At 34.2% G+C, this 15,616-nt stretch overlaps 1 protein-coding gene across 1 annotated transcript; it reads right to left on the bottom strand.

Annotated features, from left to right (window-relative positions):
* Positions 1-1,789: 1,789 nt before the first annotated feature.
* On the bottom strand, positions 1,790-15,235 carry LOC311073209 (polypeptide N-acetylgalactosaminyltransferase 6-like). The gene is made up of 10 exons (XM_084098715.1): positions 14,492-15,235; positions 13,674-13,846; positions 12,504-12,653; positions 11,804-12,038; positions 7,194-7,311; positions 6,768-6,968; positions 5,107-5,238; positions 4,903-5,004; positions 4,580-4,738; positions 1,790-2,904 (listed from the first exon to the last, which is right to left on the bottom strand). Exons 1-10 carry the CDS (start codon positions 14,965-14,967, stop codon positions 2,791-2,793), a joined length of 1,860 nt encoding a protein of 619 aa, XP_083954841.1. The 5' UTR covers positions 14,968-15,235; the 3' UTR covers positions 1,790-2,790.
* Between the last annotated feature and the right edge of the window lie 381 nt (positions 15,236-15,616).

Below are 15,616 nucleotides of genomic sequence, written 5' to 3'. Positions count from 1 at the left end.
TGATAATTGACGGGCCATTTAGAGTGTCAAAATGATAATTAAAAAGGAATCCATTTTTATTTACACCTTTCATATATTCAAACATGAACTCAATGGATATGTAGCCTAATGAATCAAGTTCCCAAATAAGAACTCAGAAAGAGTGATCTGGAGAAATGTGTGGTTATTATACTGCTATATATGTATATATATATATATATATATATATATATATATATATATATATATATATATATACAGTATATATATACAGTATATATATATATATATATATATATATATATATATAGTATACAATTTTTTTTATATATATTGTGCAAATGGACTGTGCAGTACCGCCTTATAAAGGCTACTGGGAATACTGTTGACCCTTAAAAATATTTATTTATTTTTTCACAGAAATATTACTAATACAGCTTTATTTTATGTTAACACATGGCCTGATACTATAGCCACCCGTCTTCAAAACGATATAGGCTATTGTTTGAATTGAAGTAGGCTAGCATGTTAATTTAACGTAATTGGTGTTTAGGCGGAAACTATGGAAACTGGTAAATATTTAAAGGAGATAAAGGTTGAAAAGCAGCCTTACCATCTAGCCAATACAAACACAAACGTTTGGAATTTAATGAGAACCTGCTGGTTAAACAGCACTAACTCTCACGCCACGTTATAGAAGTAGGCCTACGCTATCAGTGAAAGCATGTTTACAGATCTTCAACGAACAACCTTCATTTTCTCAGAGTTTATTTTTACAACCCTCTCAAACAAAAATATGAAGTCGCCTGCCTCCTTTTGGTGAAAGTGGGAAATTACATGTTTTGCTTCAACCGTTGACCTCAATCACAACACATTACAGATAAATTAATTATTTAATAATGGCCCTCTGACATACAATAGGCTACCGGTCAAAGTTTGGAAACATTACTATTTTTAATGTTTTTGAAATAAGTATCTTATGCTCATCAAGCCTGCATTTATTTGATCAATAGCCTACATAAAATAGAGAAAAACAGTAATATTGTGAAATATTACAATTTAAAATAATGGTTTTCTATTTTAATATACTTTAAAATATAACTTATTTGATGCAAAGCTGAATTTTCATTAGTCATTACGCCAGTCTTCAGTCACATGATCCTTCAGAAATCATTCTAATATGCCGATGTTGAAAACAGTTGTGCTGCTTAATATTTTTTAACCTGTGATACTTTTTTTCAGTATCACAGTTACAAAATAACAGCATTTATTTAAAATAGAAGTCTTTTATAACAATATCCACTACCGTTCAAAAGTTTGGTCAGTATATTTCTTAACTCAATACTTTTATTCAGCAAGAATGTTAAATTGATCAAAATTGATGGTAAAGATTTTTATTGTTAGAGAATATTGCTATTTTGAATAAATGCTGTTCTTTTCAACTTTTTATTCATGAATGAATCCTGAATAAATTATCACAAGTTATATTTTTAAAAAAATTAAGCAACACAACTGTTTCCAACATTGATAATAATTTGGCATATTAAAATGATTTCTGAAGGATCATGTGACTGAAGACTGGCGTAATGGCTGATGAAAATTCAGCTTTGCATCACAGAAATAAATTATATTTGAAAGTATATTAAAATAGAAAACCATTATTTTAAACTGTAATAATATTTCACAATATTACTGTTTTTCTCTATTTTTGATCAAATAAATGCAGCCTTGATGAAATACCTTAGTAACTATTGCTATAGTAAAACAATGATAAATGAATAAAGAGTCTCCAGAAGACAGCGCAAGTTTTCAGAAGATTTGTTTTGGTGCTTTATTATTTTTGCTGAGTTAGCAGATTGAGAATTATGGTCAATATCAAGGTATCACTATTTTATTGTAGTAACTGTAGTAACTAGTTCAGAATTCTTCAATTACTCAACTGGAGTTCCACAGAACCACAACCCTAATAACGTACACCAGAACAAGCTAATCGGGTCTTCAGGATTGCCTGAAAATTACAAGCATGTGCGTTTGATCAGAGTTGGATTAAAACTGAAGAACCCTTAACCATGTTATTATGGCGGAAACTATGGTGTCCCCACTGTGTGTACGTTTATATGCATAATGTATATTTAACAAACAAAATCAAATTTGGTTATGAAAAAAACACCACCACCAACAAAAAAAAAAAAAAACATCATTCAAAACATTCAAAATCTAGAAAGAACAATGGCGTAAAGGTGAAGACGATGAAACGGATAGTTACACGTATTCATTTTTAGAGCATGATTTCCCCCAAAAGACCCCGGCAACCAAGTAATGCAAGTCACATGATTCTGCTTCACATACGGACGGCTTTAAGTGCAAAGACACAAGAGAAGGACCTGAAACCAATGCTGCCTTGTGACAATTTAGTACAGCTGAACAAAACCCACAAGCTGGCAAGGCCGGCCATTCATTGGCCTTAACACTAGCAATATTCCAAAAATATTTAATTTTCCATTTCTTTAAAAATAAATAAAACCTACACCAATTTAAAGCAGCAGTAAACCTCAATCAGGCAATAAAATGCATCAAGTAAACAATGTTGCTGCCAGAATGTTCACACTCCAATGCTCCATGATCTCCACTGTCTTCCCTGAGCATCCTGACCGCAGTCTGATCACTATGTCTTAGGGAGCTTATGGATATGAACTACCCAGTGCATCTGCTCAGGCCTATAGTGAGCTTGCCAGCGTGAGCTGTGGCGGCTGGCCTCCCTCTTGTGTCTTAAAGGAGTGAACGTCCTTGCTCCTCGGTTGGAGTGTGAGGTCAGCTGAAAGCCCACTGCTGGTGATGGTCTGTTGGATTGCAGGGGCTCATTAATATCTTGTCTCCCTTCTTATGGAGGCACTTTCCAGAGGACGGATTCTTCAGTAGTTGCTCCTGAAATAAAATAAAATAATAATTTTAACAAAGCACAGCAATTCGAATTTTGTAGCAAAGTCCTCTCTCTAGTGGTGTAAATGAACATTGAGAAAGACTTGCTAGCAGTAATGGGAGAGGAAAGTATAGAACTCTTGGTAACACTTTACACTTTAGTGAACTATTTAGTTAAACTAAAAATGAACAATACTTCTATAGCATTTATTAATCTTAATGTTATTTTCAACATTTATTAATACATTATTCAAATCAAATGTTGTACCGGTTCACATTAATGCATTGTAAACTGACATGAACAAACAATGAATGACTATTTTTATTAACAAACATTAACAAAGTTTGTTAATTAACAAAACTTTGTTCATTGTTCAAATTTGTTCATTGTTACATTAACAAATGAGACCTTATTGTAAAACGTTACCGAGCTGAGCTCTATCAATTTGAAACTAGCTGATATCTACACCTAACCAAACATTAATGTCCAAGGATGATATCACAAATATAGGCTAGCATTATTATGACTAATTAAAATTAATCTAATTATTGTTGTTAATAATAATAATAATAATAATAATAATAATAATAAACACCATAAAATTACATTACTGTCCAAATACCTGCGACCTGAAGTGAAAATTTTATAAATAAATAAATAAATAAAATAAATAAAATAAATAAAATAAATAAAATAAATAAAATAAATAAAATAAATAAAATAAATAAAAAACATCAGGAGTTATAGATTTGAAAAGTTGAACTGAAAAATTCAACAAATTCTGTATTTAATTTGCTCACCCACATAATGACAGCATTATTTATTCATTTTAATAATATAATTATATTTAAAACATACAGTACTGTACAAAGGTTTTGGGTCTGTAAGATTTATAAATGTTGAATCGCTTATGCTTACCAAGGCAGCATTTATTTGATCAAAAATACAGGCAAAACAGTAATATATTATGAAGAATTATTGCGATTTAACAATTTATTCTAAAATATAATTTATTTATTTCAGCATCATTGATTTCTGAAGGATCATGTGACACTGAAATAATCAAATGTGCTGATTTTGTGCTCAAGAAATATTTCTAATTATCATTAATGTTGTTAATATTGGGTTAATATTTTTTTAAAAACCGTGATTAATTTTATTAGGATTATTTGAACAGAGTTTAAAAGAACAGCATTTATTTGAAATAGAAATCTTTTGTAACAATAAAAATGTCTTTACTGTCACTTGTAATGAATTAAATCCATCATGCTGAATAAAAGTATTAATTTATTTTCTTTTTTTAAATCATACCAACCATTAACTTGTGTAATGTGTACATTAATACACAGTATAACTAATATATTTATATACACATATATACATGTATACACACACATATACATACATATAGGCTATATACACACATATACATACACATATATACATACATATACATATATATATATAACATTTTCAAATATCAAACTTATATTTTAAAGCTTCATATTTTTATTTAGTCAAGTGTAGATGTCAGCTAGTTCGTGACCTGCCAAAAAAACTGCAACGAACATCCCCAAACCAAAACAGTAATCAGAAGAGGAAGGAAACAGAAACTAACTACGACAGTAATAACAGAAAGACCAATTGAGTAATTAGTTTCTGTTCTGAGAGGACACTTACTTCTGTGAACACCCACTCTTGTTGAGGAGCCAAAGAACTGCCTTTGCCCTTCAGTGTACAGTGTTCGATCTTCACTGGCTCTGGGTAAGGAGACGCTTGCAGACAGAGCTGCTTCCGTTTGTTATGCCTCAGCTCTTTATGTGATGTATATTCAAAGTACTGAAAACAAACACATCATGATGAACATCTGTTCTGTTCAGATCAAGAAGAAATCCTCGGTCAAAATGACTAGTTTTTCTTATTATAACAATTGTCACTTTTGTTTTAAAAGCACCTCTACTACTCATAATATCAATGTGAATGACACAGCAATGGTACTATACCTGATTACCGCCCATGTTGTGGCATATATACATAATTACAGGCTTTCCCCCATTGTTACTTTCTCCTACATCCAGGCATTGCTGCGATCCCATATTCTTGAGCTACACAGACAAAAAAAAAAACCATCAAATTAAAATAAATGTTTGGACCCAGACTGGTTTAAAATGGCAAATCGTTATCATTGTGCTCTAAAAAGGACTTACAGCTCCAAACTTGGTGGGGGTAAGATCAGGGACAAAGGCTTCTGGGTAGACATTGGTAAGATACCAAGAAAAGTTCTTGCATTGTAAGTTCTCTCTGAGTTTCAGGCGGTCAGATATATCACCAAAATTGTTCTACACAGTCACACAGGAAACAAATTGATCATACGCTCATGCATAAAGCTAGATAGATACATAACCACAAACACAAGGTTTTACTCGATCTTAGCGCTGCGTTCGACACTATAGATCACAAAATACTCCTAGATCGACTACAAAATTACACTGGTGTTCAGAAAAAAAAAAAAAAAAAAAAAATCGTAGATAACATCAGTAAACTATGGAGTGCCGCAAGGATCTGTGTTAGGCCCTCTGCTATTCTCAATATATATGCTGCCACTTGGTAATATAAGAAAACATGGAATTAGTTTCCACTGTTATGCTGATGACACTCAATTATATATTTCATCACGACCAGATGAAAACACTAAATTATCTAATTGACAGAGTGTGTTAAAGATATAAAATACTGGATGACGTGTAATTTCTGCTATTAAATTCAGATAAAACAGAGGCATTACTTATTGGTCCAAAAAACTGCCCACAAAACCTCTTGCAATACAACTTTAATTTAGAAGGATGTCCTGTTACTTTATCCACTACAGTAATAGACCTGGGTGTTATACTAGACCGCAACTCGTCTTTCGAAAATCATATTTCATATGTTACAAGAACAGCCTTTTTCCATCTTAGAAACATTGCTAAGCTACGTAACATGCTATCTGTTTCTGATCCAGAAAAGTTAGTTCATGCATTCATGACCTCGAGACTAGATTACTGTAATGCTTTATTAGCTGGTTGTCCTGCATCCTCAATAAACAAGCTACAGTTAGTCCAAAATGCAGCTGCTAGAGTTCTTACTAGGTCAAGAAAATATGATCATATAACACCAATTCTATCATCTCTACATCTCTAAGTTCCGTATCAATTACAAAGTATTACTACTGACCTATAAAGCCCTAAATGGTTTAGCTCCAGTGTATTTAACGGATCTTCTATCGCCCTACAATCCAATCGCGCTCTTTAAGATCACTAAATTCGAGGCTTCTGGTCATTCCTAGGATATCTAAGTCCACTAAAGGAGGAGGGCGTTTTCACATTTAGCTCCTAAACTCTGGAATAGTCTTCCTGATATTGTTCGAGGCTCAGACTCGCTGTCCCAGTTTAAAACTAGATTAAAGACGCATCTCTTTAGCCAAGCATTCACATAATACTTACCTTTTATACTACAGTTAAATCAGATCAAATGCATTAATATTATGAACAGCAGCTACGCTAATTATTTCCCATCTGCCCTTCTGTTGTCATCTTCCAAATCAGAGGTAAATAGAGTTAAAAGGTAAATAGAGTTCGTCAACTCCAGTTTGTATCCAGCCTCTCATGGAGACTTCAGATGCCCCAACACCCGTGAAGAGACGACTCGACGCCAGCGATGTTATACCCTAAATTAATACATGATTAACTAACTTTATTTTTCTATGTACATTTCTGAAATGCACTTTCTGTAAAGCTGCTTTGAAACAATATGTATTGTGAAAAGCGCGAATTGAATTGAATTGAATTGAATTGAATTGCTCTGCTCTGAAAGCGAAAGTAGTTCTTACATCATTGGCCATTTTAGCTGCGATTTGGCTGCGTCGATAGAAAATCAGCTTGTAGTCGTCCATCCACACCTCAGCCAAGCGCACCTGGTTATGTGTGATGACATTTGAACCTTTGGGAAAGGTGTAAGGACTCTTGGTGCGGAACACATGACCCACGACAGAGCAGGGGATTATCTCCAATTGTCCGCCACACTGCCACACCTGACAGCACAGAACACACCTGAATAATGACACTACCAGCTTTTTAAACTTTCTGCTTTACAGCAGAATTGAATTCTGTTTGCATCATTGAATCATCATTTTCCTGTTTATTACTATGAAATTGCTTTGAAACTAAAAATATATAAAGCTGACTTGACTTCTTGTTTTAACATTATATTAGTCATTAATATGGCTGCAGGTGAATTATGAAGAGCTTGAACTCACCCTGAAGGACATCTCAACATTTTCACCACCCCATATCTCCATTTTGTCATCGTAGGACCCAATTTTCTCAAAGTAGGCCTTAGATATAGAGAACAAACCACCAGCAAATGTTGGAGTTCTGAAAGGAAGAACAGGACAAATAAAATGAATAGGACGTGTAGCCAGAGAGCCAATGTCAGGTCTTGTTGCTTTTGAACTCAGTTCAAGTTTGCAGATAAAGTTAAAAAAGAGAAAATTATTATGCATTTGTTTATAGAATTTAGTGGTTCATTTACGAAAAGTTAGTTATTTCCAGTTATCCATCCATTCATCTCTTGGGCTGAAAGTTGCAACTTGTTCTGTTTTTCTCAACTATTTTTTCTATATAAAACTAACAAAATAAGAAAATATATTTTAAAAAAAAATCTGATTTGGAAGTTTCTTTTTAAAAACAAAAACATGCAGAAATGTGTAAATTTGTGTAAATATGCATGATTTAGCAAGATAGTGTGCCGAGGGTTGTTCCATAAAAGACGCTTAGAAAAGCGGGGATTAAACTCCAAAACCGGACTTGAATGAGCCTAACAAATAAGTTGGGACTAAAGTGGTTCCATAAAAGGTAATTGAAGTTCACGCAATCTCACTAATTTGATCCAGGTTTATCTAGTCTAGATAATTGCGTGTGCACTAGTGATGGGCGGATCGATCCTGAAGTATCGATACTTCGATACTGACGTGGTATCAAAAAGGATCGATCCTCACATAAAAATATCGATCCAAATGGGTGTTTTTTTTACCAGTAATTTTTTATTAATTTAGCACGCAATTCAGTGCGTAAAAGCTTCTAAGTGGAAAAATAAGCGAATGTTAGCGGATAATTGTGTAGGATAGAACTTTTTCTCCTAGTCATCTGGATACAAGACGAAACCAATCAACCACAGAGAGCGTTCGATGCTGGTACTTCACTGAGCTCACAGGCCCAGTGCGTTTGGGAAACGAAGCCTTGCTGAGATGACACAGAGAAACAATCGGGAGTTATTTCGCAATAAACAAACCAAAAGTGTGCATAACGGTTCAAAATGTTGACGTCAGTAAGTTTTTTTTTTAAATGAAATTAATATTTTTATTCAACAAGGATCGATGCATTAAATTGATCAAAAGTGACAGTCAAGGGTTTTACACTGTTAAAAAAAATCTACTTCATATAAATTGTTCTTTCAACTTTGTTCATCAAATAATTCTGCATAAAATGTATCATGGTTTCCACAAAAATATGAAACTGTTTCCAACATTGATAATAATAAGAAATGTTTCCTGAGCAGCAAATCAGCATATTAAAATGAAATATCATCATGACTGGAGTAATGATGCCGAAAATTCAGCTTTGATCACATGAATAAATTACAGTTTACTATGGCATAGAAAACAGATAGCCTATGTTAAATTGTAATATTACAGTTTTTACTGTATTTTTGATCAAATAAATGCAGAAGAGAATTAAAAATCTTACCCCAAACCTTTGAACAGTAGGCTAGTACTAGTAGGCTAGTACTGTAATTAGGGTCGTTTTGTAAAAGTCACTGACTAATTACAGGCGAGTTGAGAGCACAAATCACAAAATATTTAGGCCTAGTAGTCATGAAAACGTATTCAGATTTATCATATTAATGATGCATTCACCTCATAAATCATGACACACTGCTCTAGCACAGGAAAGTGCATACAAGTTAAAGTGCATGCTTTTAAAATGAAAAAGTATTGGTATCGGTATCGATATCGATATCGGCGATACTGGCCCTGTATTTACTTGGTATCGGATCGGTACCGAAATTTGCAGTATCGCCCATCACTAGTGTGCACGCGTTTCTGAAGCAGCCCTAGAGGTCGATCGTGGATCAAATCGATCCACCATCAAACAGCGTATATTTTGTGCTGTTTTATGCGTTTGTGACATGTTTTTTTTTTTTCCTCAGTGCAAAACTTACATTTTACAGTTATATTCTGCATCTGTAAATGTTAGAAAGTCATGCAAATGTATCCATTTTGCTGCTAATCTTCATATTGAACAAGCGCTGCTGCGCGCATGCGCGCCAAATAGGAGCGCAATAATTCTGACTAAAATATACATTTTGCTTGGAAAATTAATATGCGATATTTTATAACACTAGAAATATCTTCTAATTATAATAATTTATCTTTAGGACGTTGGATAAGTTGCAGTGAACTTCTAGCGAACAGAAGTAGCCTACTTCAGTGAACAGAAGTAGCCTAATAGGGAAGATTTTTTTTAAGAAACTAAATATATAAAGATACAAAATATAGTTTTGGGTATAGGACCTATGCTACTTAATAAAGATGATGTATACTTATTTAGAATGCTGAGAATTACAGCTTTTAATGCAATATTTTTTTGGAGAAAGCAAGAATCCCCAGTTTTAAATGAGTAATTTAATTTCTAAAGTACATTATGGAGAGGATAACATGATATTAAGAGCAAATGTATACATTTTGAAAAGATATGTGCAACTCTAAAATCAAAGAATATTCCATAAAATAAAGGAATTTATATTAGCCTACATTAACTACATTTTTATATAACCCTCCCTCCCTTTTATTTCTAGTTATTTGTTATTTTATTTATTTACTTATTTAATATTGAATATTTGATATTCAAATAATATTACTTGAATAACTATTAGGAATTATGTGTCATTATAAGAGTTTGATATAAATATGTGAATGTTACATTTTTCTTAATATTTATTTATTGTTTTTTGTCTTTTCCCCCTTAAATCATATGTAAATGTGTCTAACTATGTACTTTTTGGTTATTGTTCTAATCATGTGTTTTTTTAGGCTATGTGTTGGTGGGTATTATCACAAAAGAAAAATAAGGAATATTTATTGGGGGAAAATATGTCGTCTTTAAAGGAACTGTCAATTTGTATAATTGTGTTAAATGTGTTTGAATTGAAAGACATAATAAAGTACATAATAAATTATATATATATATATATATATATATATATATATATATATATATATATATATATATATATATATATATATATATATATATATATATATATATATAGTCTAATTTATCATTGTAGCCTTATTTAAGTTGATTTTCTGTATACTGTGCATTTATTTTTGGACTAATAGTGGTTAATAAAGTCCAATAATGGCATGAGAGCGTGTCAGTGGTAATATCATTGTGTTCCTATTGGTCAGTGTTAGAGGATCCGTGTAACACCTGAGGCTTAGCCTGACAGTTAGCCTGCCCTGGACCAGGCTAGTTTCCCAGCATAAGTTGCCAGGGTAACTGAGTTTGAACTATTTTAAGTTTGCTTTATGAAACAGAATCCACCGACAATAAGTCTGACTTACCTAAGCCTGGCTTGTATTCTAATCTTGTTTTATGGAACAACCCTCCGATCTTAATTTCCAGATATGTGACTTATAATAGATTATAACAACTTAATTGGATATTACAGTGTTTATGGTGTTATAAATCATCATACTCTTTTGAAAGTTATAACCACACACAGGTAAGTATTATAATGTACCGTATTATAACTGTTGTTACTATTATTCATGAAATGACACATGGTTTTCTTAAGGTACTATGCATGCATTATAATACCTTAAGAATAACCTTATAATGTATCATAAATACAGGTTCCGTAGTGTTACCAAAGTTTGCCATGCAGATGCAAACAACTCCAACTTTTCTAAAATAATACTGTAACTAAATATTATAAGACAAAATTAATTTAATTTTAATTTTTATATACCAATGATTATTTTGAATTCAGGTTCCATTTAGCATCTTTTTATTCAACTAGCTGGTGAAATGTAAATACAAGACGTCAATGCACTTGTTCAAGATGAACACATACTGCCTGATGTTATGAATAGTAAACTATATGAGACATGCAGCCTAACCTCAGTAATCCATTATAAGACACGGTCATAGTAAACTGAGTGAAAGTGGTTCATCTGATACTCAAATGAAACTTGATACAACCAGCCAAGTAATCTCATTCACAAAAATCGGATTGACAGGAAGAACATGATCCTGAAGAACATGATGAGATGACATGAATATATGAAGCATTTCCTTAACACAACACACTGCGTAGTATGCAATGTCCAACAGTGTAACATTGTGTTTTGATGGAGCATGCTGTCGAAATTACATGTGATAGATGCATCTATACATGGCACCCTGTTAGATTACGTTAGAAATGATTAAACCAATAGAGAAACATCAGGGCTACCATTATACATTATATACACAAAATAAATTAGTAGTATTCTATCTTATATCAGACAAATTAAACCGTTCAATATTTTAACTTGTTAATTTTTTTGGCAAGTACTAATGAAACAAATATGACCCATCATAATCACAAAAAAAACCTTTTGGGTGATACAAGACCACTTCTGATCACTTTGTCAGGTTTTATTTGCGATAATGACTGACTGCATTTAAACGTTTTTGTTAATAGAAGAAATAGCAAACACACCTCTCTTGGGAAAGGTTGATATGTCAATTACTACAAAATGAATATGTAAATTTGCAGCCAATCTTAGAAAGATAAAAAAAAAAAACGTCCATGACTCACTTTACTGGGTAGGTCTCATCCTTGCGTTTAGCGTTCTCGTAATCTGGAATGGCCTCCCAGCCAAATGTGAGACTCCAGTCAAAGTTTCCTCTGTTTCGTACACGGGCAGTGGCCACAGGCTTGCGGAACTGAAAGGTGTTTAAATCAATGGTCACGATATCAGGGCTCACCACAGCAGTGGGCTCCTCAACAATGCGAGCAAGGAGAGGCTCAAGCCAGCCATGGAAACATTCACCTTTCGTTAACAAAAACCGGACAAGAGAGAAGTTGCTTAAGGGTTTTTAAATGTGCTACTCAAGCATATATGCTAAGATGATCTGTCACATATTTCAACCCTTTAACTGATTATATACAAGGTAAAATTGGAAAAAATTAGGCATCAGGTGTAACATGAGTTGCTGCTAGGCTTCAATGGGGCCTACAATGGCTTCACATACTAGCTCTTTGTCACAGCGCATAACTTTGCAAATGACATGAGTGCCAGAAGAAGGAAAAAAAACATCATGGGAGTAACCGTTTTAAGCTCATGCCTGTACACCTGAAAAGAGGTTCCTGAAAGACTACTTTGCATCACAACACACACACAAAAAAAATATTAAAGAGACTGGTGGATGTTAATGATGTTTGAACAGAAACTGGAAAATCATGTTAGACAATGGAATTGGGCATGGCAAGTCATGAAGTGTGATGAAATACATACAGTGAGCATCCAGGAAGGTGAGGATTTCTCCCTCAGCTTTGCTGGCTCCGAGAAGCCTCGCCGTGATCAGACCCTTCCTCTCCTGCTGACGCACTACCTTCACAACCTTCAATGACTTCACATACTCATCCAGCTTTTCATGGAGGTGTTCTACAAGATCATACGATATCAAATGTGGAAAGAAGACATTAGTGTAATCTTGTTTATTTTTGTTTCTTCTGTATGAAAAACAAAGTACTATAATAGTTATAGTTATGACAATACCATTCAAAAGTTTGAGGTCAATAGGATTTTTTTTTTCAAAAGTCAAAAGTGGAGTAAAACTGTTACAAAAGAATCAAAGAAAAAAAAATAAAAAAAATAATAATAATTCACAGGTTCCACAAAAATATTAAGCAGCAACTGTTTTCAACATTTACAATATGTGTTCCTTAAACAGCAAATCAGAATATTAGAATGACTTCTGAAGGATCATGGGACACTGAAGATACTGAAAATTCAGCTTTGCTAGCACAGGAATAAATTATTTTTTTAAATATATTAAAACAGAAAATTGTAATAACACTTCACAATATCACTGCACCCTTGGTGAGAATAAGACTTCTTCTCAAAAACCTTAAACTCTAACCAACCCCAAACTTTTGAACAGTAGTATAATGAGTTCAAGCTTATATACTGATTGTGTTAAAAAAAATTCACAAGTAAGCTGAAACTTTAATTGTCAACTGTTCAATGTGACATTTTTCTGTCTAAAAATAGACATGAAAAAGCTTGCTGCACCGATGAAACGATATTTCCTGTGGTGAGACTTCAAGCGAACTGACACTCTTCCTTTTATCTTATCACTTGCATTCCTTACAATGTAAGGACCTAAAGCTCATGATGGTACATAAAAAAAAAAATTAAAAAAACTTTAATTAATAAAGTTTTGCTATGGACTAGTTAGCGAATCATTTTCTTTCTTTAGATTCTCCTACAGTTTTTTTTTGCATCTCGAACTGGTTCCCTTTTCTCTAACTGGTGATATTTTTTTTATCCACCTGCTGAAGCACTTTCACAGGTGACATTCCATAACATTTCATCAGATAAAAATGTTTGCCATCGGCACAAGAACAAAGATTAACACTAGTGGTTATTTTTTACAGGAGGAGCTGATAAAGCCGGGCCCACCCGCCGTGCTAGCGTCATCCACCATTATGATTTCTTTAAGGAAGATTGCCGGGGAGGTGTGCAGCACGCTGTACACGGTGCGCAGAAGTGTTGACCATGCCTCGTTATGAAACACAATGATCACACTCGTGGTGGGAAGAGGACGACAGCGGCGAAACTTTCGCTCGACACACCTGTAAGCGACACATGAAAAAAGTAAATAAATTTATGTATGAAATAAATACATCAATATTTTTATTTTATACACACATTATATTTATATTATATCAATATTTATATACATATGGTTCATAATAAATTACATGCACACTTCAAAAAAATGGAATTCAAAAATATGAGTTTAAACATTGCATTTATCGGTAATATGAAAATGAGGACATATGCTAATTGTTTATAGCCAGTTACTCCACATGGTGTTAAAATACGATAAGATTTAAGAGAAAACCTCATAACAGTCAATCTGTTTTTAAGAGTAATGCAACAGGTGAAGATGTGATTAGAAAACTGCATAAGCAACAGAACAGTAAAGACTCTAATCAACAATGAGTGTTTGGGCAGCATTTATACAGCTTTAGACCCAGGCCTTAAATCAACAGGAGTCTGCACCTTCAAGTTTCTATGTAAACAGATCAAATACGTCACCGTTAATTAAAGGCACATAAAATGCCAGCAAACATAACGCACGTCATGGGTGCTGCGGCTGCCTAACTTTAATCTATGAAGGGAATCATTATTATTTCGGATTGAATGGTGAATTGAATGAATTGTTTGTATTCTACATTTTCTCACAATGTGTCAAACAATGTGACTTTTCTTACTCGGGCGGACGGGTGTCTTCTCCAAGACTGCGGTGCAAGGAGATTCGGTCACTGGCAAACTGGTTAAAGCAGTGCCTGGTCATGCCCTCCTGCTTTTCCTTCTCCTCTTCCGTAGACATACTGGCCTTCTGGAAGGCTGCGCCATCAGCTCCCGGGGCCTCTGGGTCCAGAGGAGGTCTCTCCATGCACGGTTTGAGTTCCGCCTGAGTGTAGAAGCCAGGGGGGCAATTTCGGTCTACGGTGGGCTGCATTACCACTGACGGGAGCTGTGGGGCTCCAATTTGGAAGCCGAAATTATTGACCGCTTCGCGGACCATTTCGAAAACCTTCTCCTTTTTGACGGAGAGATCTTGCAACCAGGGGTCCTGAAGTGAACCACTGCCAACATCCCTCTGGATCACCACCAGAATTACCATGAAAAGCGTGCCGCCCAGAACTGCAAGCTTTAGGGGGGAGAAACGACGTCTCAGGCGCATTCTGTTGGTTTATCCCAGACACCCACCTGTGGAAAAAAAGACCAAATATCACTTATGAAGGAAAAGCAATCATTACTTAACTGTTCCAAAAAAAAAGAAAAAAAAAAAAGAAAAAGTCAACTTTGTTCAAATAAAGTCCATATTGTCAACTTTGTTTATTTACACCAACTCCTCAACTTGGAAGGACTACTTTTACTTGGCAAAGAACGCCTGCACTCCAGGCTCTCACACTGCACACAGCAACAGAGCAAACAAACCTCACCTGACAACAAACACCCTTCTGCACCTGATCCTTCCATTTTTGCATGTAACACATCAAGATTTTATGATAAATATTTAGATCAGACCGCTGGTTGACAGTCACCTTTGCTTCTGCTTCTGAAGGTTGAGCGTTCACTTACCACTTGTTAAATGGAGTATTGCAGGTTCTATTTTACACCATATTTGTGGAAAGTGCCTAATATTTCTCCTTTTTGTCTAGCTCAGTGGTTCCCAAACCTGTCCTGGAGTACCCCCAACACTGCATGGTTTCTTTTTCTCCCTAATCAAACACACCTGATTCAACTCATCAGCTCATTATCACATGGGTTGAATCAGGTGTGTTTGATTAGGGAGACAAAGAAAACGTGCAGTGTTGGGGGTCCTCCAG

Source organism: Abramis brama, assembly GCF_963993115.1.
Source record: "Abramis brama genome assembly, chromosome: 22".
Classification (NCBI taxonomy): domain Eukaryota; kingdom Metazoa; phylum Chordata; class Actinopteri; order Cypriniformes; family Leuciscidae; genus Abramis; species Abramis brama.
The sequence above is the reverse complement of the archived record's forward strand: the minus strand, read 5'-3'. Positions and strand labels throughout refer to the sequence as shown.

Coding starts and splice junctions, on each gene's coding strand:
- LOC311073209 (XM_084098715.1), bottom strand. CDS start 14,967: ATGCGCCTGAGACGTCGTTTCTCCCCCCTAAAGCTTGCAGTTCTGGGC. Junction 5,005..5,106: donor CCCCCACCAAGTTTGGAGCT/GTAAGTCCTTTT, acceptor TTGTCTGTGTAG/CTCAAGAATATGGGATCGCA. Junction 2,905..4,579: donor AAGAGTGGGTGTTCACAGAA/GTAAGTGTCCTC, acceptor ATTTTATTTCAG/GAGCAACTACTGAAGAATCC.